Source organism: Miscanthus floridulus, chromosome 2 (genome assembly GCF_019320115.1).
Source record: "Miscanthus floridulus cultivar M001 chromosome 2, ASM1932011v1, whole genome shotgun sequence".
NCBI lineage: Eukaryota > Viridiplantae > Streptophyta > Magnoliopsida > Poales > Poaceae > Miscanthus > Miscanthus floridulus.
In genome coordinates, this window is record NC_089581.1 from 42,130,643 (window position 1) to 42,153,227 (window position 22,585).

At 48.0% G+C, this 22,585-nt stretch overlaps 1 protein-coding gene across 1 annotated transcript; it reads left to right on the top strand.

Moving 5' to 3' along the window:
• Positions 1-16,515: 16,515 nt before the first annotated feature.
• LOC136538596 (protein DETOXIFICATION 33-like) lies at positions 16,516-22,182 on the top strand. Its single transcript, XM_066530548.1, has 7 exons — positions 16,516-17,008; positions 20,048-20,589; positions 20,807-20,893; positions 20,984-21,040; positions 21,132-21,489; positions 21,594-21,680; positions 21,809-22,182. The coding sequence occupies exons 1-7, from the start codon at positions 16,766-16,768 to the stop codon at positions 21,932-21,934; spliced, it is 1,500 nt and encodes a 499-aa protein (XP_066386645.1). The 5' UTR covers positions 16,516-16,765; the 3' UTR covers positions 21,935-22,182.
• Positions 22,183-22,585: the final 403 nt, after the last annotated feature.

Below are 22,585 nucleotides of genomic sequence, written 5' to 3' on the forward strand. Positions count from 1 at the left end.
GATCCGCGACAAGAGAGCAACAAGTTTTTCAAGCGCCCATACACAAGTATGTGCTCGGGATAATAAGTCTGTGACCTGCCCAGAGTCATATGCAACGATCGGTCCTTAACTGACCAGACAGGGAAAAACGGTGTAACCAAGCTATGACCCGCCTCCGCGGCGACACAACTTCTTACACCCACCAATACCCAAACCACATCCCTGCCCGGTCACCATTTTTCTTTCCACCATTTTATATATTCCAAGTGATAATCATATAGTGACCTATTTCCTATATCTCGCGAGTGACAGGCAATCACTCGACTTCTACCGGAGTCCTGTAGCATAGCAATCTACACGATCCTGTCATACTAGTAAGACTCATAGGATAAAGATATATATGCAAGTGGGTTTCATTCAACTCCTTGAAACTTAATGCACAAATATAATTTAAACTGCAGAAAGTAGGGGTTATGCACCGGGGCTTGCCTGGAAAAAATATAATCAGAAGTTAGCTTTCCATCATGGCGACATGATCTCCAAAAGCACCATTCCTCCAGCAACTCCCGACGACTCCGTGATCCACCAACGTCCCTATTATGATATGCAATGTAATGCCATGCAAAGATGTAATTTATTAACTGCAATCGTGACTCGTAAAATACGACGTACGCCTCTCGAGTTAACGGGCTAGTTCTAACGCTGGTCTACGTATCCATGTTGTCGAATAAGACGTTATTTCCCAACAACTATTTTAGTTATATAAACCGACGGTGTTTCTATATTTTATTCTATCACTATTCAAAATAAGACATCATTATCTAATTAGCAACTAGTTATTCCGGAGCTACAAAAATTACGACGGGTAACTAATACTGCTAGGAGTCTATTATACAATTTTCAGATTCAACAATATTACCAATTTACCATACCAATTCCTACAAGTTTACCTTTTCCTAATATTAATTATCTCTAATTAATTATATAGTTTCCTAAGAATATTATCCACTATGTGAACAAATCATACTAGCAGGTAGATCACCATTTTAGGAGACTAACAAAACTAGTTTGGCATTTTTACGATTTTTCTAGGATTCACTACGAATTTTACAATTTATTTCCAACTAAATTAACAAAGGCTTTTAGAAACGAACAGAGCCAACAGCCATGCCGCCTGGGCGAGTCGAATGGCCCAGGCTGCAAGCAGCCAGCCCACGCGGGCGCGAACGGCCCAGGCTGCAAGCAACCAGCCCACGCGGGCGCGAACGGCCCAGGCGGCGAGCAGCTGCGCGCGGCCCAGCGTGGCGCGCAGGCGGCCCAGGCGAACCGGCCCGGCGGATGGGCACACGCGGACGGCCCAGCAGACATGGTGACAGAAATTTTGTGAAATGGCCCCTTATGCTTTCCCTAATCGCGCTGAGGTCCACGAGCACTATTCAAACAAGTCACGTATTTGCAGCAAGGACCCTACATAAATTTCCGTCATGGATTCTTACCCTCTTCTACCTCCACAAAGCAGAGCACGGCACAGGGCATCGACTGGCGGCGGCGGCAATGGCGCATTGGGGTCGGGGAAGACACGACGACGGCGAACCACCCACTGGCGAGCTGCCCGGGGAGCCTGCGCGACCACGCTAGGCCGCGGCAAGGCTCGAGCGGACCCCAGGCAGCCGGCCCGCGAGAGCCGAGGAGGCGGGCACGCCGACCGCGGTAACGCCGGCCAGGCGAGGGCGGCTGGACGACGCGCGGTGCGGTGGTGCAGGAGGCTCTGGCACGCGGCACGGAGGATGTGGCGGTTCGGAACGGCCGTGGGCTCGCGCGCGCTCACGCGGAGATGACCGACGACGGCGGGCGAGGGACGCAGCGACAGCAGCCTCGGCACACGGCGGCATGGCCCTCCAGGCGCGGTGATCCACAGCGGTGCCGCGCGCACTCGAGGAAGAAGGCGCGAGCGGTGGAGACAGGGCAACGGAAAAGCTGTGCTACCCTCGGATGTGAGACGCGGCGCGGACCTCGGCGGTGATGCAACCACGACGACTCGGGCACGGTTCGTGGACGTGGCGTGGGGCTGCGGCAGCGGGGCGCCTGTGCTCGCGCGGCGTGGGAAGGGTCGGCAACGGTGGGTTGGCGCGATGGAGGTGCGATGGCTGACTTGGTAGCAAGAGCGGGCGGTCGCGGGCGCACGGAAAGGACATCAGTGCTGTGGCCGTCCCGGAAGGAACGGCGCGGGGCAACGGCCGAGAGCTTCGCGGGGCTCGGCGTGGGGCAAGCAGAGAAGGGCGAGGGAGACGGAGCTCGGTCCTTGGCTTAAGGCACACGAGAGCAGCAGACAGACGCACGAGGGCAGACGTGGGCTGTCGGGGTGTCCCTATGCAGTACAGCGAAAGGAGAGAGAGAAGAGAGTGCATGGCGTAGCACAAAGAACAGACTAAGACAAGATGGGGCAGACAGAGCAGATAGAGGCAGGACAGAGCAAGCGCGGGCTCGGGCTTGCCATTTTGCAGGATTCATTCTACCATGGCCTAACTGCTAAGGAGTCTACACATGCACTAGACTGCAGTTTTGATCACCCTGGTACTGCATTTGCTGCTTCTAGGAAAGCTCTTGGTGCATCCATTGGTAACACATGGCGCATTCAGTCTGACATCTTCTTGTCAAGAGACATGACTGATCGATGGCAGTAGTGGCAGGCAACAGTAAGGAGAAACAGCCAGAGACAATCGTAGACAGAGGCAGAGATCGAGGAAAATAAAAGGGAACAGCGGCGGGGAGGAAAAGGTCTGCTGCAGCAGTTTCACTCGGCTGCTTGTGCTGTAAACTTATGTTGCTACAACATGACTGAGCGGCACAGTTGTAGGCACTGCAGATACGTCGGGTGTAGGACAATAATAGCATGGACGAGACGGTGAATAATTGTCTTGCAACGCGCACGCTGTACGTCAGGAAAATAAATGAGGCTGCTGCGCTCTCTCTCACTTAATCAGTTCGTGCTTATCAAAATAAACCCATGAGCATATATATATCGTTCTATTTATTAATGAATTTTATTTTATTTATAAGAGTGGCTTTTCATGCTTAATCTAACATAACAAATCGTTCGCTAGCATCGTCGTTCGACATTCCCAAATATCTTTACTCACAGAGTAATTTAACGTGAGCGTTTATTTGAGTCCGCGAAACTAAGTCACATAAGATTTGCTTATCGCCTCAAGTACGTTTTAAAATTAAAATCCGAGAAACTCGTTTCAAAAAAAAATTTCTTAGGCCTAAATCGCGGTGCTAAATAAGCTCGTAACACCGGGGTGTTACAACCAACCTCCCATAAAAAGAATCTCGTCCCGAGATTCGAAGCTAGAACCAGAAAAAGGGGAAACGCGATTACATTCGTAGATCAGGGGTTACACGAAAGATTACACGACTTCGAATACAAAACCGCACGGGGATCTAGGGATACATGGTTAAGAGCAACTTGGTACAACCGAGACTTAATCCAGAAGTCGAGATAGACGAGGACAATGGAGAAACAACAAGATAATGATTATCCAAAACATGGCGTAGCACCAACAGATCCAAAAACAGTCGACTGAGAAGTAAAACATCACAAACCCTAAGGCCAACTAACCAAGGGAACTTGAACTTCTTCGACGAACCGGATCCTTTCTTCTCCTCAGATCACACCATCACCTCAGACAGGCGAACCTAGCTTCACAACATCGACTGGATCTCGTAGCCATGCTGTGAATGCAAGAGAATGGGATGAAGAAGAAGAACAAAGACCAAGGGTATTTATAGTGGAGAATGGAGGTGGGAAGCAATACACCGGAGGTGGAGGTGGAGTGAATGGGATACACAGAGGGTTCATGCTGTGGGGATAAGCACAGCCATGGTGTGCTTCCTGCGTGAGTGGCGGAGGGGGAAATAAAGGAGATGAGAGGAGGGTCCGCTCAACGAGGCAGGCATGCGGCGATCGTGTCACCAAAAAGAAGAACGAAAGGACGGGAAATGGGGGGGGGTCCGGTACGGGGAACAACGGTGCGGGGTAGAGAGCTGACCGGACGCCAGGAAAAGGAAAAGCGCATAGCGCACTAGGTCGGCGAGTGCGGCACCATACTACGGCCACGCGAAAACGGGAAGCTAAGGACCCAATACAGACAACGTTCGTAGGACACGCAGCGAAATGACCCAGCATGCGAAGCACGGTCAACTAAAAATAGGGTTGGGACATGACGTCCACTCTGACTTTTCTATTACTCCCGGCTATCCACTGTTAACCTTCCTTACTACTCTTCTTTCTCTTTCCTTTACTCGACCACATCCGTCTTTCAAGTAGACTGGGACCATGTCATACCTTCTTTCTCCAAACCATCTTTGAGAGAACACTTCTGCATCACCCGTTGTGGATTTTCCGTTTGAACACCTGAACATTTTTAAGGAGAAAACTTTAAAACAAAACGGTACGGCGGTGTAACTTGGTAAAGGTACTTGGTCAAAAACCTCGATACCAGCGCGTGCCGAGCAGCGTCACCATGTGGCAGCTGTTCCACAGGGAGCCCTTGGTTTCGTCGCGGCACTGTAAGCTATTAACCAGGCAACTACTACCAACTTACACGCCATGAAGGCAGTGGGGTCATAAACCACAGAGTAAGGGGTATCGCAAGGGAAAAATTCAACAACAAAGGTTTCCCTCCACAACAAGGGACAAGGAATTTAAATCCAACGACGGATTTGGTTTAAAAAGATTCAAGTGTTCTGTTGGGACATCCACAATTAGTCGATACAGTGTCCAATAACACCCAATCACGACTGATCTGCTGGTATCGGAATGGCAACTTCTCTTGTAACCCGCTTAATATCGCCCTTGAAAACTTGGAGCACGTCTAACAAGGCTTTAAAGTAAATGAACGCAATAAACACATCGAAATAATTAAAATGCATGTTCCAACGATCTTATACGGGTACAACGTATAGACACCCATTCTCCCTTTCACGACATAGCATTTACCTACGGTCGGGCGATCTCAACACTATGGATGACCACAACAGCAAGAGTAAAATACAGAGGGACAGCAACGAAAAACACTACCACTACGGGTACAACGTACCAAGGCAACTAGTCTACATCCTCATGGGGCAACGGCTGAGCGAGAGGAAGCAAGGGTTCTTCTTCTGACACTTCCGAGGGTGGAGGTGCGGGCGGTGCTATTACACCAGTTCTTCTTCTTTCTGGCGGGTGGATAGGGATCCCTTCCAAAATCGGGGCATCCTGCCTTTCAGCAGCCAGCGTCCTCCGCTCGGCCCTGGTGACAAGATAGGCCACCCGTAGCTGATGGACATGCCGATCTTCGGCCTCCTTTAGAGTTTCCTCCATGGCAGCCTCTTGGCTCTCAGCAGCTGCAGCGCTGGCATGCGCTTCGGCGAGCTGCACCTGGAGCATCCGGTTGAAGATCTCGGCTTCCTCGGTGCACCGAAGGCACGCCCTCAGCTCTAAGGCTTGATGGTCGTACTACTCATCCAGAGCGAGCAGGTACGTGGTCAAGTGCACCATAGTGGGACTGTCCTCTTGCACATCTCGTCCTTGCAAAGCCTCCATGCGGGCCCTCCATGCCCGCCGATTCTTGTCCAAAGGAGGAAAGAACCGCATGGGGGTACGGGCAATGGGCTCCTCATAGATCTGGCAGAGGTACCGCAAGGCTTTGCGAGCCACAACCTGGTAGGTGTCGACAAAGCAAAACCCGGTTGCGGTCACACTCCAGGCTTCAGTGAGGTCGGGGAACTCCTCACTCTTCCCGATGTAGATGGTAACCTCACACCGCTCAGTGCCATGCTCTTCATACTCACGGCCCTCATACTCGGGGCGATCATTGACTCCAAGCTTTTGCAGGGTGGCGTGTAGCATTCTGGGAAAACCCTCAACGTTTAGGCAGTAGGTACTAACCCAGGCTCCTGCCATCTCTGGCGGTGGTTGCAAGAAAGGCTGAGCGAAAAGCTGGCTCAAAGGAAAAGCTAAGCGAGCTAAAGTGCGCCGAGTGGTGGTGCCAACGGCTAAGCCAGGCTCTACTTATAAAGGCGGAGCGTTTAGTGGTCCTGGCGCGGTTCACTAGGGTTCCCGCGCGGGGTCACTACGACGAATCGACCAATTCCCGCGCGTTCAAGGCGAGCGACGTGCAATGCCATTACTGACTAGTATGACTGTAGGGCAAGGGTCCGACAAGAGCGCAGAAAGGGGTGCGGAGAGACGTGGGTCATGACCGGCGTGAACCACGAGCGAACACGAAACACAAAGCCATAATGCAGACCTAACTCTAGAACAGGAATGAGTTAGTCGTGCACAATACTACACGCGTGGCACCTATGGATGGTGTATCTACCAGCAAAATGAGCGCTACAATGCACCAATGAAATATGCATGAATGCACGTCCTATATGTCCTTTCACTGTTGCCAACATATAGGGCAACCGTTCTCAGAGTTTTGGCACCTCGTTCTCTCCCTGTAACTAGTCGATACTATCGAACTATGCTTGAGTCAGTGTACCTACAGAAAACTTGATCAAGCCTATCTAAGTCAGCAGAGTGCCATCTATCCTGGATACATAACCATAGTAATAGGGCTACTTATATAACATCGCACGTAAACGTCCTAACTTTTTGCAACAATGGGTTGTCAAATTTTAGTTTAGAAAAGGTTTTCGAAGCTTTATTTCCTCATTTACGCTCTGATACCACCTGTGGCAGAACCGCCTAATCTAATGCCTCACAGGAGTGCTTGTCTTCCATTAGACACTAAGCACTCAAGGGAGAACACTAAATTACTCGGTTCCGTCGGACACACCCCAGGGGAGAACCCGAAAATCCACGTTTTTGCCATCAGGATCACAAATGAGAGAATAAAGCTTACATCACTCGTAACCATTTCTTACATCACTTTTAATACCACATCAGAGTATAATATTTATTAATTTAACAGCGGAATGAAATCATGTTATCAGAGTTATAAACAAGTTAATATACAGCAGAATATAAACATGTGATCAGAATTACAGCGGAAATAAATATCTAATCATGGCATGATGAAGTGTGGATAATAAACTACAACAGGTTATGAACTTTCATTTATAAAAAAAACATTTGGTGAGAGTTATAAATAAAAACTACATCGCAGCGTAAAGGAAATCCTCTCTGAGCCCACCAGGAGGAATCCACACACAAAGGTCAGCTCACGCGTCCACCTGTCACCTGCAACAGGGGGAATAAAACCCTGAGTACTCAATTGTACTCAGCAAGACTTACCCGGCAGGAGAAAGAAAAGACTCCAATGATATGTAAGGCTATCTGGTTTGTGGGTTGCATTTGCAGAAAGCATTACTAAGCTGCGTCCTTATATTTGATTTTTAATAATAGCCGCATTGGTTCATTAACTAACCATTCTATGTAAGCACCTGTGCTACTTTCAAGCAGGTGGTAAGCAATCAGATTTTCTTTGTCCATCTTCCATCTTTCATCTTCCAGTTCTTACTACGATGCTAAACCACAGACAAGCCGTACCGGATTTCCCGGCGATTCGCGAATCAATGCCCCCAGCTGGGTACCCCGAAAACACACGCCCCGCTTGTACCCCAGGCACAAGCAGGACCAACCCATCACTCTCCTGTCCCGGGTGTCCAGGTCCCCGTCCAAACTGGGACTCCAAGCCCCCGCCCCTGAGTCCCAGACTCAGTACGGTGCAAGGACCTCCTCCACCAAAAACAAACCCTAATAGTCGGTCCGGAAAGAGCCGGATCCGCGACAAGAGAGCAACAAGTTTTTTAAGCGCCCATACACAAGTATGTGCTCGGGATAATAAGTCTGTGACCTGCCCAGAGTCATATGCAACGATCGGTCCTTAACTGACCAGACAGGGAAAAACGGTGTAACCAAGCTATGACCCGCCTCCGCGGCGACACAACTTCTTACACCCACCAATACCCAAACCACATCCCTGCCCGGTCACCATTTTTCTTTCCACCATTTTATATATTCCAAGTGATAATCATATAGTGACATATTTCCTATATCTCGCGAGTGACAGGCAATCACTCGACTTCTACCGGAGTCCTGTAGCATAGCAATCTACACGATCCTGTCATACTAGTAAGACTCATAGGATAAAGATATATATGCAAGTGGGTTTCATTCAACTCCTTGAAACTTAATGCACAAATATAATTTAAACTGCAGAAAGTAGGGGTTATGCACCGGGGCTTGCCTGGAAAAAATATAATCAGAAGTTAGCTTTCCATCATGGCGACATGATCTCCAAAAGCACCATTCCTCCAGCAACTCCCGACGACTCCGTGATCCACCAACGTCCCTATTATGATATGCAATGTAATGCCATGCAAAGATGTAATTTATTAACTGCAATCGTGACTCGTAAAATACGACGTACGCCTCTCGAGTTAACGGGCTAGTTCTAACGCTGGTCTACGTATCCATGTTGTCGAATAAGACGTTATTTCCCAACAACTATTTTAGTTATATAAACCGACGGTGTTTCTATATTTTATTCTATCACTATTCAAAATAAGACATCATTATCTAATTAGCAACTAGTTATTCCGGAGCTACAAAAATTACGACGGGTAACTAATACTGCTAGGAGTCTATTATACAATTTTCAGATTCAACAATATTACCAATTTACCATACCAATTCCTACAAGTTTACCTTTTCCTAATATTAATTATCTCTAATTAATTATATAGTTTCCTAAGAATATTATCCACTATGTGAACAAATCATACTAGCAGGTAGATCACCATTTTAGGAGACTAACAAAACTAGTTTGGCATTTTTACGATTTTTCTAGGATTCACTACGAATTTTACAATTTATTTCCAACTAAATTAACAAAGGCTTTTAGAAACGAACAGTGCCAACAGCCATGCCGCCTGGGCGAGTCGAATGGCCCAGGCTGCAAGCAGCCAGCCCACGCGGGCGCGAACGGCCCAGGCTGCAAGCAACCAGCCCACGCGGGCGCGAACGGCCCAGGCGACGAGCAGCTGCGCGTGGCCCAGCGTGGCGCGCAGGCGGCCCAGGCGAACCGGCCCGGCGGATGGGCACACGCGGACGGCCCAGCAGACATGGTGACAGAAATTTTGTGAAATGGCCCCTTATGCTTTCCCTAATCGCGCTGAGGTCCACGAGCACTATTCAAACAAGTCACGTATTTGCAGCAAGGACCCTACATAAATTTCTGTCATGGATTCTTACCCTCTTCTACCTCCACAAAGCAGAGCACGGCACAGGGCATCGACCGGCGGCGGCGGCAATGGCGCATTGGGGTCAGGGAAGACACGACGACGGCGAACCACCCACTGGCGAGCTGCCCGGGGAGCCTGCGCGACCACGCTAGGCCGCGGCAAGGCTCGAGCGGACCCCAGGCAGCCGGCCCGCGAGAGCCGAGGAGGCGGGCACGCCGACCGCGGTAACGCCAGCCAGGCGAGGGCGGCTGGACGACGCGCGGTGCGGTGGTGCAGGAGGCTCTGGCACGCGGCACGGAGGATGTGGCGGTTCGGAACGGCCGTGGGCTCGCGCGCGCTCACGCGGAGATGACCGACGACGGCGGGCGAGGGACGCAGCGACAGCAGCCTCGGCACACGGCGGCATGGCCCTCCAGGCGCGGTGATCCACAGCGGTGCCGCGCGCACTCGAGGAAGAAGGCGCGAGCGGTGGAGACAGGGCAACGGAAAAGCTGTGCTACCCTCGGATGTGAGACGCGGCGCGGACCTCGGCGGTGACGCAACCACGACGACTCGGGCACGGTTCGTGGACGCGGCGTGGGGCTGCGGCAGCGGGGCGCCTGTGCTCGCGCAGCGTGGGAAGGGTCGGCAACGGTGGGTTGGCGCGATGGAGGTGCGATGGCTGACTTGGTAGCAAGAGCGGGCGGTCGCGTGCGCACGGAAAGGACATCAGTGCTGTGGCCGTCCCGAAAGGAACGGCGCGGGGCAACGTCCGAGAGCTTCGCGGGGCTCGGCGTGGGGCAAGCAGAGAAGGGCGAGGGAGACGGAGCTCGGTCCTTGGCTTAAGGCACACGAGAGCAGCAGACAGACGCACGAGGGCAGACGTGGGCTGTCGGGGCGTCCCTGTGCAGTACAGCGAAAGGAGAGAGAGAAGAGAGTGCATGGCGTAGCACAGAGAACAAACTGAGACAAGATGGGGCAGACAGAGCAGACAGAGGCAGGACAGAGCAAGCGCGGGCTCGGGCTTGCCATTTTGCAGGATTCATTCTACCATGGCCTAACTGCTAAGGAGTCTACACATGCACTAGACTGCAGTTTTGATCACCCTGGTACTGCATTTGCTGCTTCTAGGAAAGCTCTTGGTGCATCCATTGGTAACACATGGCGCATTCAGTCTGACATCTTCTTGTCAAGAGACATGACTGATCGATGGCAGTAGTGGCAGGCAACAGTAAGGAGAAACAGCCAGAGACAATCGTAGACAGAGGCAGAGATCGAGGAAAATAAAAGGGAACAGCGGCGGGGAGGAAAAGGTCTGCTGCAGCAGTTTCACTCGGCTGCTTGTGCTGTAAACTTATCTTGCTACAACATGACTGAGCGGCACAGTTGCAGGCACTGCAGATACGTCGGGTGTAGGACAATAGTAGCATGGACGAGACGGTGAATAATTGTCTTGCAACGCGCACGCTGTACGTCAGGAAAATAAATGAGGCTGCTGCGCTCTCTCTCACTTAATCAGTTCGTGCTTATCAAAATAAACCCATGAGCATATATATATCGTTCTATTTATTAATGAATTTTATTTTATTTATAAGAGTGGCTTTTCATGCTTAATCTAACAGAATAAATCGTTCGCTAGCATCGTCGTTCGACATTCCTAAATATCTTTACTCACAGAGTAATTTAACGTGAGCGTTTATTTGAGTCCGCGAAACTAAGTCACATAAGATTTGCTTATCGCCTCAAGTACGTTTTAAAATTAAAACCCGAGAAACTCGTTTCAAAAAAAAAATTTCTTAGGCCTAAATCGCGGTGCTAAATAAGCTCGTAACACCGGGGTGTTACACAATCCTAACCTATCTATAATTTAAGCCTTTGTGGTCATTGATGATAAAGTGGGAGAAAAACAAAAATATAAGTGATAGGGGAAGAAAACAAAAATATAAGTGATAGGGGGAGAAATAGTGAAAATTGACATAGGAGAAGAGATATGACAAAGTAAGGGGATCAATTAAATTTTGAGCACACAAGTAGGAGGAGCAAGCTCATAAACTTGATTGATGCATTTAAATGTGCATTTCATATGTTTGCTTGCATGGCACAAGTTTAAATTTCAATATCCATGCCTGTGTGGTATATGCTAGTTGTAGGATTAAATGATGAAATGAAAAACTAGCATGTATAGGTTAAGAAACTAGACTTATGTTCATTTTATGGAAACTAGACCTTTGCTTCTAATGTTGATCTCATGTGGTATTCTAGTTTTTGTGTATGTCTAGTTACTAATGGGGCTAAGGATGGTATATTGGTGCACTCCAATTGGTATCACGCTTCAAAGGTCCATCTCTTATACCTTAGCATCATTTGGTAGACATTGTCTCCCATATTTCCTATATAAGCATATGTTCAAGCTACAATCCAAACTCTTAGCACATACGTAGGGGGAGCAATTGCTACCATTTAGGATTCATAAAACTTGTCCATATCCTTTTACATATGATAAATATGCTTGGGCAAGCAACATAGATTCAATTAAACTTCAATTCATATCTTTGTGTAAGGGTTGTCATCAATTACCAAAAAGGGAAAGATTAAAAGCTCTAGTTTGGTTTTAGTGAATTGATGAAACCCTAAGTGCTAACCTAATTTATCAAAGTGATTATGAGATAGGTAGCACTACTCCAAGTGATGAAGCAATGGTGAAAATCATGATGATGATGATGTCATGGTGATGATCGAATGGTTGGACTTGGAAAAGAAGAAAAGAGAAAAACAAAAAGCTCAAGGCAAAGGTGAAACTTGATAGGAGTTTTTTTATTTTTGGTGATCGAGACACTTAGTGAGTGCGATCACATTTAGGATCAATAGCCGTACTATCAAGAGGGGTGAAACTCGTATCGAAATGCGGTTATTAAAGTGCCACTAGATGATCTAACTCATTGCATATGCATTTAGGATCTAGTTGAGTGATTAACTCCTTGAAAAATGTTTGTAAAAAGCTAACACACATGCACAAGGGGTTGTACACTTGGTGGTGTTAGCACATTTGCAAAGGAGAAGAAGTTGGTGAAGAAAAGGAGTTGAATGCGCTGGTCACGGGGTGACCAGACACGTCCGACATGAGGACCGGACGCGTCCGGTAGTTCTCGATGTGATCGGACGCATCCGATATCTATACCGGACGTGTTTGGTATTCTGGCCAGGCGCGGGTAGAGTTATCGAGGTGACCAGACTCTGGCTCATAACAGTGGCTGGATGCTAAGCAATCACTGTTTAGCGTCAGGTCGTGATGACGTGGGGCGCGGGTGTTGGTCTAGAGAGGACCGGACGTAGGGGTGCGTCTAGTCGGTCACACCAGACACGTCTGGTCGTAGTTGAGCGGCTCTAGGAGCTCTCTGGACTCGACCGAACACTACCCCTCCTGCATCCGATTGGCCACACCAGACATCTCCGATCGTAATTGAGCAGCTTTGGGAGCTCTCTGGACTCGACTGGACGATGCCCCTCCGGTGTCCGGTCGGCCACACCGGACGCGTCCGGTCGTTATTGAGCGGATAGCCGTTGGGCATGAAAGGCTAAACAATTTGAAAGGGACACGTGGCGGTTAGGCTATGACCGGATGTAGAGACCGAACGCGTCCGGTCACCACACCTGACGCGTCCGGTGCACATGACTTGCGCGTCCGGTCGTCCCGCAGTCATCCCAATAATTGAGCCAACGACTCTATTGTTTAGGGTGTCTATAAATATTATTTGGCCGACTCTAGCTCACTCTCTTGGCCATTTGCATTCACATAGCAACCTTGTGAGCTTAGCCAAAGCCCTCCCACTCATCTCCATCATTGATTCATCATCTTTGTGAGATTGGGAGTGAATCCAAGTGCACTGCTTGAGTGTTTACATCTAGAGGCACTTGGTGTTCGTGTTTCGCTGTGGGATTCTCTTGTTACTCTTGATGGTTGCCGCCCCCTAGACGGCTTGGAGCAACGAAGATCGTCGAGCGGAGGTTGGTGGTTGTCTCTAGCTCTGATCATGGTGATTATGAGGGGTTCTTGACCTTTCCCCGACAGAGAGCCAAAAGGTACTCTAGTAAATTACTCGTGGCTTGTGTGATCCTCATCTTGTGTTGGTTGTGCGGCACCCTATTGAGGGTTTGGCGTGTGATGCCAATTAGTGCGTGAACCTCCAAGTGAGTGAATCGCCACAACGGGGACTAGCTTGCCGGCAAGCAAGTGAACCTCGGAAGAAAAATAATTGTCTTGATTGTCTCCTTGGTATTCATTGGTATTCACTCATTGGTCACTTGCCACGGCGGTATACCTCTCTACCACTCTCTTGTATTTCACTATACATTCACTTGGATAGAGCTAGTGGTAGTTAAGACTAGATAGTGTATCATTTAATTGTATTACTCTCACTAGGTTGATCACCTAGGTGTATATTAGTGACATAGCTTTGTTGTGATATACTAGAGATCATAGAAAATAGAATTGGGTAGGTGGCTTGCAACCCCAAGTATAGTGGTAGCGTAAAATTCGCTTTGCCATCTTATTTACTAATCATTTGTCTTAGTGTCGTTATAGAAATTTTTAATAGTCTATTCACCCCCCTCTAGCCATTAGGACCTTTCACCTGGCCTTCGACGCATCCGACACTGAGTCCGACGATGGAGTTGTAAGTGCGATCGTGTGACCGTTGGCGGCAACAGTCAACTGACTTTGAACGAGGACATGTGGCAGCTCATGGCTGGTTGAGACCGGCGTCGAACCCGACTGTCGGACGGTCCGACGGCCCGAGACCGAGAGTCCGACGGTCACTTATGTGCAACGACTCTATTTCGTGGGGGCTTCTATTTAAGCCCCATGACCGGTTCTAGCTCACCCTCTTGGCCATTTTCATTAACATAACAACCTAGTGAGCAAAGCCAAAACCCTTCCACTCATCACCTTCATTGATTCATCATCTTTGTGAGATTGGGAGTGAATCCAAGTGCATTGCTTGAGTGATTGCATCTAGAGGCACTTGGTGATTGTGTTTCACTGCAGGATTCGCTTGTTTCTCTTCGTGGTTGCCACCACCTAGATGACTTAGTGCATCGAGGATCGTTGAGCGGAGGAAGGTGCTTGTCTCCGGCTCCGATCATGGTGATTGTGAGAGGTTCTTGACCTTTTCCCAACGAAGAGCCAAAAGATACTCTAGTTGATTGCTCGTGGCTAGTGGATCCTCATCTTGTGTTGGTTGTACGACACCCGATTGCGGGTTAGGCGTGTGATGCCTATTAACGCGTGAACCTCCAAGTGAGTGAATCGCCACAACGGGGATTAGCCTGCCGTCAAGCAAGTGAACCTCGGTGAAAAACCATTGTGTTATCTTGTCTCCGAGGATTTCATTAGCATTCATTGATATATTGTGATTGATCTCTTGCCACGGCGGTATACCTCACTACCTATCTTGTGCATTTACTTTCTTAATGTAGCTAAGCTCATTAATGTAATTAGTTTTGAGAGCTAGCTTGTGTCTTGTCTAGTGGTTAGTGAGGCTCTTTAGTTAGTCTTTGATAGCCCACTAACTTAGTGGTAGTGACATAGCCTCTTATGTGTTATAGAGATCATAGATAACTAGAATTGTGGATAGGAAGCTTGTATTTTGAGTAGGCTAGCGCAACACTCGCTTCGCTTCATAATTGTCTAACCACTTGGCTTAAGTGTTGTTGTAGAAATTTTTATAGGCTATTCACCCTGCTCGGCCATTAGACCTTTCAATATGCGGAGTTGTGGATGGGTGGTGTCGCGAAGATGGCTTGGAGATGGATGAGGATGTGGAGCTGCGGACGAAGTCTGAAGAGATAAAGTTGTAGGCCTGTATCATTCTTTACGTGGGTCCCATAGTCTAAAACGTCAAACTTTCTGAGACATTTTTTGAACGCTAAAACGCCCTTGTTTCGAACAAAAGTGGGGAACCATAACTCATGGCAGAATTTTCCAATCTGCTCCTCTTGTTTTTCTTGTACACCGCAAACAACAAAAACTTATCTATGAGTAAAAGGATCTTAAATTGCAAGACCATATGTAAACTTGGAGCTTTAATTTGGCACTCGAAAAATATTGAAGACCCTAGATATTTAACTTGGAATTTTTCGTATCCCAATCTATCCTTACGATTTTTTTCCAGGACATTTTCTGTGGTTTAAAAACCTTGTCAAGTATTTACCGAATTCTTTTAACTAAAGACAATAAAACTGCCGTCAAAACCACTTCGAATCAGGATAGTAATTTGGACGGTTTTATGAGTTCAGTGGGTAAGATATCCGGTTTTAAAATTAGAGAAGAAAAATTGGAATACGATGATTATTCAGGGAGGTAAATTTGATTTTTCTTAGTACTAATAACAATTTATATGAGTGGAGTCGAATGATGAGCGAATACAAATGTTTTCATGAGAAGCCGCATGTTCTGGCCCAACCCAACTCCCAACCCATATTTCGATCTGATGCTTCCCACCGGGCCGATCCACTCTCAAGAAGGTCCGGTACATGATTAAGCACTTGCACACATATCTGTTGGCCCAAACACGAAGCCGTACCCGTATGTTAGCACGGCACATTGTGCTAAACTTTGGCTTCAAAAAAACTAGCTTGCCTTTTTGGATTGAACACTCACCGTGTCTACTCCGGAGAGAAGAGAGGCTTGGCTACGCACAGGCACAGCGCCTCCGCCTCTTGTTCGGCCAGGGACAGGGGCAGGGGCAGGGGCAGGGGCAGTGTCAAAACTCCGGCCGCTCCCGATCACTGCCACCAGAACGGTGCCGGATTCCGCCCAACCCACCACCAATGTCCAATGGCAAGCCGTACGTACAGTACAGGCGGAGAAGAAGCACAGAAATCGATCATCCATAATGACGGCGGTGGTGCGACCGACGGCCGGCACCAGCAGGCGGCGACAGCAGCAGCACGTACGGGTACGAGTACGAGTACGACGGCGTTCCCATCGATTTGGCGAAACGCACAGGAAAGAGTGGAGTGGGTGTGGGTGCCACTACTAGTACTGCAGTGTGTGGGCGGTGGCGGTCCGGCCTCAGTCCCTAGTGCATGCAGCGAGTCCTGACCTGAACCACCAGTTTCCCCACCAACTTCACACTCGCCTGGGCCTGGGCCTGGCCCGATCTCCCCGAGGAGCGGCGTAGCTAGCAACTGAAATTTTCATGCGATCTTTCCTGTTGTACATGTACACGACCACCTAGAAAAAAAACATTTATATAGCTGGTGCCTCTTCCTTTTACACACACTTGTAAGTACTCCAGCAGAGACAGAGAGAGAGAGAGGCCTATATATAACCACCCAGCCCAACCTAAGTAGCCGCTGGTAGAGCTGAGAGCTCCAGCTAACAAATTGTGTCCGCTGGCTTGCTTCCAATCAATGCGTCCTCCTCGATCCATTGCATGCGTCCTCCCTGCCCCTATCGTCGGATCCATACGACATAGATAGATCAAGAGGAAGCTAGCTAAGTGCAGGTGAGCGATCCATCCATCCATATATATCTATCTCCAGCCAGCTAGCGAGCTAGTTGCACATGTCGTCGTCGCCGTCCAGCATGGCCATCGGGGGGAAGGGGAAGGGGAAGGCGGCGTTGAGCAAGAGCTGGCAGGAGTCGAAGCTGCTGTGGCACATCGCCTTCCCGGCCATCCTCACGGCCGTCTTCCAGTTCTCCATCGGCTTCGTCACCGTCGGCTTCGTGGGCCACATCGGCTCCGTCGAGCTCGCCGCCGTCAGCGTCGTTGAGAACGTCATCGAAGGTTTCGCCTACGGAGTCCTGGTACGCTCGCATCATGCAACTCCCATTCTCCCAATGCCTCCCTCCATCGGTTTTAGTGCAAAGAAAACTACGTACGTGCTACCTTTACATTTGTTTCATTTCATTAGAAAACACAATTTACGGCTTTGGTCCTTGGTCGGATTTAAATAAAAAACAAGGATAAAAAAACATAAAGAAATCATTAGTCTGGAAGATCGATGTTGCTTAATTAAAATGGATCGATAAAAATTGGTGTGGGTGGTTTGCACGTCCCCGTCGTCTCTAATAGCTCCTTTGTTCCTTCCCATGGAGGGTTAGACGATACATGAGAGAGCAGGCGGGCCACCCAGGACAGGAGCACGGGGACAAACCCCTGTTTGTTTAGGCTTGTTTGGTTTATAAGCCGTACTTTTTTAACTAATGAACAATATTTTTCTCTCACACCAAATCAACCAACAATACTTTCAGTCGCTTATCAGTCAAACAAGCTCAAACGAACGGGGCGAAAGCTATCCGGGGCAACGACGAACATATATATAATATATATACACATGCGTATGTAGTACAATTAAAGAAATACGCATGTACTCCTACTCTATTATAAATCTGATCTGCTAGCTACTAGCTAGCTAGCTCTTTATTATAATTATAAACGTATATATGCATACTGTCACGAACATTCTTGTGCTCGAATTGAATGTGTGTTATTTATTATATGCATGCGTTAATCAAATTTAGTTGGTGCTTATGCTTTAGTTTTCACGAACCTACATGTCACTTTAATTTGTCCGTGCACGCGTGTATGGATCCCACCGCACTTTGAACTGAAACGGGTCGTCCGATCCATCTACCTTCTTCGACGGATCAGATAGCTTCAGGCCAAGTGTATAGCTAATATGAAGCCATGCATTGATTGAGCCGCACACTGCGAATGGATAGGGTAGGGAGGGAGCGGGCGAGAGGTACAGGCGCGTTCAGATCGCGGACCGAGGTGAAAAATTTCGGATTCGGAAGTCTGGAGTCCAAAATGTGAAATTTTTTGGAGGGGAACTTTTGCACTATTCACACCCATGTTTAGTTACATTTTGCAATAAGATGACCCATAATCCAAAATTATTTTGCAAAATAGAGGAACTAAACATGGCCTTAATCTTCTCATCTCATTTTGTTTTGGTCAAAAGATAATGTCGATTCTATTATTATAGGGCGAACGAAATAAATTAAAGTAAGTGATCAGTATAGCTGCTAGCTAGCATGTGTAACTAGTAAAAGCAAGCCAACACAGGCCAATCTGAAAAAGGAAGCAACATGCAGATGAGATGATTGCTTTGCGTTCCGGCCAAATTTTCTACTAGCTGTCTCCACGCTTTCTGGAAGTTGGTGTAATAAGCTGTCAGGAGCAAACAACACGCGCGGTACACTTGTCTCCCTTCAAACTTACTCTTTCCGTCCAAAAAAGAAATCTTATTTTGCGAAGAGCCAAACAATTTAAAATTTGATAAAAGTTATATAAAAAATGCTAATATTTATGATACAAAATAAATATTACTAAATTAATTAGGAAATATAATTTTATTGTAAACCTAGTCGTTGACGACATAAATGTAATGCTTATTCACTGTAAACTTGGTCAGGAAGGTAGTTTGACTTGCACAATAGATCCGATAGTTACAATATTTTTTGGAGGAGTACTAGCGAGATATGGAGTTCTATCCTAACATTAGATAGTTAGCAGTTTAGCACACAAAGTTAATAGTATTACACTCCATCCATCCTAAAATAACTAATGTTTTAGGCTTGCCGATTTAAACCTGATCAAATCTATTAAAAACATCGTATTTTCGACATCTAATTTATATGCTATATGTATAACAAAATTAAATTATGTCGTCATGAATGTGATAACACATAATTTATCAGAATATTGATATATTTGTGTATAAATTTAGATAAACTTGAAATGGTTTGACTTAAAACAAACCTATTTATGTTATTATTCTTTTAAGATGAATAGAGTAGGTGTAACCTAGTATGTGGCAGTAGTGCAGCGCCGGGCGGGGTTGGGAGCGGCTGGTTGGGCTGGCTGGCCGGCCCTCTCACATAAACACTGTTTACGCGAACCAGCCAGCAGTACTTCTCTCTTACGTAAACGAACCAGCAACGATACGAACCAGCCAACCGAACAGGAGTGTATGCCGTGTATGCGTGTTAGATGGGATATATGATCAGCAATCAGTCACGGGCCGGTGCTCGGTGCAGTGGTCAAATAAAGAAACACGACTGCTAGCTGGTGAGTGGCCAGCCAGTTGTGGTTGTGGCGTACGTCGTCTCATCTGCTAGCTGGTGAGTGTTAGCACTTAGCAGCAACTAAATCAAAACAAAGGCGCGGCGAATAATTCGTGCCGCATTGACCAACGATGCAAGCATCTATATATCTCCATCGACGGCGACGGCCGACGGCACGTCCCGACGCGTCGAGAAACGCCATGGTTTCCAGTTTCCCGGTGGTCGTTTTCGATCGTTAGGTGCCGCGCGCGCCGGTTCGGACGGAGAGGAGAAAGTAGGCGACCCTGTCTGTCTCGGCTCCGTCCACTGACAACTAAAAGTGTCTTTCTTTCTTGCCGCTGCAACGATGCAAAGGTGTGCATTTCTCATTTCTTTGACCATCTCTCCACGCGCTGCCCGATATTATTGCAAAAGGTTTGGAACAACCATATCGCGAAAAAAAGACTTCACATTAAATTAAACAGATTCACAAGTTGCTATTAGTATGTGCCCGTCATGAAACGTACGTGTACGTGTGACTCATAGCCAAGTCAGATAGGAAAATTCAAGTGTCAAAAAGAGATGGGAAAGTTTAGTGAGAGAAGGCAAATAAAAACAAACAATTTTCTAGCACAAGATAACTACTATAGTAATTACTATGCCGTTTACCGAACAATCAAACCGATTTAATCAGATTTCATTTGAACTTGCGGTCGACGTAAGTTTGAACTTGCCCGCGCACGCCCACGGAATAAACTAACAAGTGACGCGTGATCCATGGCAATGGTGCACCAGCTGGGCATGGGCAGCGCGCTGGAGACGCTGTGCGGTCAGGCGGTGGGGGCTGGCCAGGTGTCCATGCTGGGCGTGTACATCCAGCGGTCCTGGATCATCTGCGGCGCCACCGCGGTGGTCCTCACCCCGACGTACCTCTTCACGGCGCCCATCCTCCGCGCGCTCCGGCAGCCCGGCGACGTCGCGCGCGTGGCCGGAACCTACGCGCGCTGGGTGCTCCCGCAGCTGCTCGCGTACGCCGCCAACTTCCCGCTGCAGAAGTTCTTCCAGGCGCAGAGCCGGGTGTGGGTGGTCACCGCCATCTCGGGCGCCGGGCTCGCCGCCCACGTGGTCCTCAACTACGTCTTCGTCGCGCGGTTGGGGCATGGACTCCTCGCCGCCGCCGCCGTCGGGAACGTCACCTGGGGGCTCATCATCGTCGCGCAGGTGGGGTACCTCGTCTCCGGACGCTTCCCGGAGGCGTGGCAAGGGTTCTCCAAGCTCGCGTTCCACAACCTCGCCGCCTTCGTCAAGCTGTCGCTCGCGTCCGCCGTCATGCTCTGGTATGCTTGTATGGTTCGTCTCTCTTTTTTTTTCTTTTTCTCTTTTTGAAAGCCTTCCGGCAAAGCTTATTGATTCAATAATATAGATGCATCGTTTACAAGTAATCAGAGGATAGAAGTCGGAGGATCATCTATCCAAACAAAAGAGCTCTTTTCTACCAGCAGTTAGCGACATTATTTAGTTTAAACCCGATTGCAAAATACTCTGTTCTTGCAGCTTGGAGCTGTGGTACTACACTGCGGTGCTCATCCTTGTGGGTTTCCTAAAGAACGCACAGCTTCAGATTGACGTCATGTCCATTTGGTAATTAAGGAACCCATGCATCAATTACCCATTTGTTAATTTGCTCACTGCATAGTAACTAACTAACCAATGAATTCGTAAATTTGACAGCATCAATTACCAGCTGTGGACGCTCATGGTTGCACTGGGCTTCAACGCAGCAGTGAGGTAACTAACAACTCACTCAACGACACCATGGACTGAGTACTCATCCAATTCCAATTCACTGCAGAAGCTTAACCAATTTCTTGTCTTGCAGCGTGAGGGTGTCCAACGAGCTTGGCGCGAACCGGCCCAAGGCGGCCAAGTTCTCAGTGATCGTGGCAGTGCTGACGTCGGGCTCCATCGGCGCCGTCTTCCTCGTCGTCTTCCTCGCCTGGAGGACGGGGCTGCCGCGCTTCTTTAGCGAGGACGGCGACGTGCTGAGGGAGGCCTCCAGGCTGGGCTACCTCCTCGCGGGCTCCGTCTTCCTCAACAGCATCCAGCCGGTGCTCTCGGGCGTGGCCATCGGGGCAGGGTGGCAGGCGCTCGTCGCCTTCGTCAACATCGGCAGCTACTACTTCGTCGGCATCCCGCTGGCGGCGCTCTTCGGATTCAAGCTAAGCATGGATGCGATGGTACGTAAACGAAATCGAATCCAAAAGTTCATTTTCTGAATAATGTATGTAACAAGCTCTCTGCATAATTACATGAAATTCTCATCAAATGAAATCTGCTGCAGGGGATTTGGTTGGGCATGACGCTGGGAACTCTGCTTCAGACGGCTATCCTTGTGTTCATTTCGTACAGGACCAAGTGGGAGAAACAGGTTGGTGCAGTGCTACACTAAACTAACGAACGGAACTGTCAATTATATTAGTGTCCAAGTTAAGAGAGATTAATATCTATCTATCTGACGAAGAGATTAAACTGTGTGGACTTTGGATGGCGGTGCAGGCTACGCGGGCCGAAGAGAGGGTGAGGGAGTGGGGAGGGAGGGGCGACGCCCTGCCGTCGGCGACGCAGGTCGCGCCGGCGGTCCAAGATGCGGCGGATCCATCATCAAATGCTACTCCTATCTGAGAACTTGCAGCTGCGGCACAGACCAGCGTAGATCGTTTAGAATGGATTAATATGTACAAATTGATCGAGTGGAATTAATTTATATATAGTAGTGCCGGAACCTCCTTTAAATTTCTTTTCTCCCCCAATCTTGACGACTTTTGCTCCTACGTTTCTGGGTAGAAGGCCATACACTGTACTTAAGGTTCACTTTTCACTTTTCAAACATTTTGAGAAAAATTCTAAATAGATATAAATGTTTCCTTTTATATATGACTTTCAGTTGAGAAAGTAACCACTCTGCTCTCCTTCTCTGTCGACTTCTGTCTATGCAAATCATGATTTGCCAAGATAAGAGAAACATATGTGATTCGGAAAAAATATATATACTGAGATAATAGATATATTTGCTAAGAACGATGTGCCACAACATTTTTGCTAGGGTGAAATCTCCATTCGTCACAGTATTTTTTTTAATAAGGATTTGTCACAGTATTGAGCTGTCTGTTGTGAAAAATCACCCGTCTACCTAATCCCGAAAATTTTTCTCCTCTATTAATATATTTGCGTGGCAGAAGTCCCGCCAGTGTTTTTTTTTAAATAACTAATCCTAAATATTCACTTTGTGTCCTGCAAAATGGCAGCGATTTTCAACACCTAATTCTAAAAGTT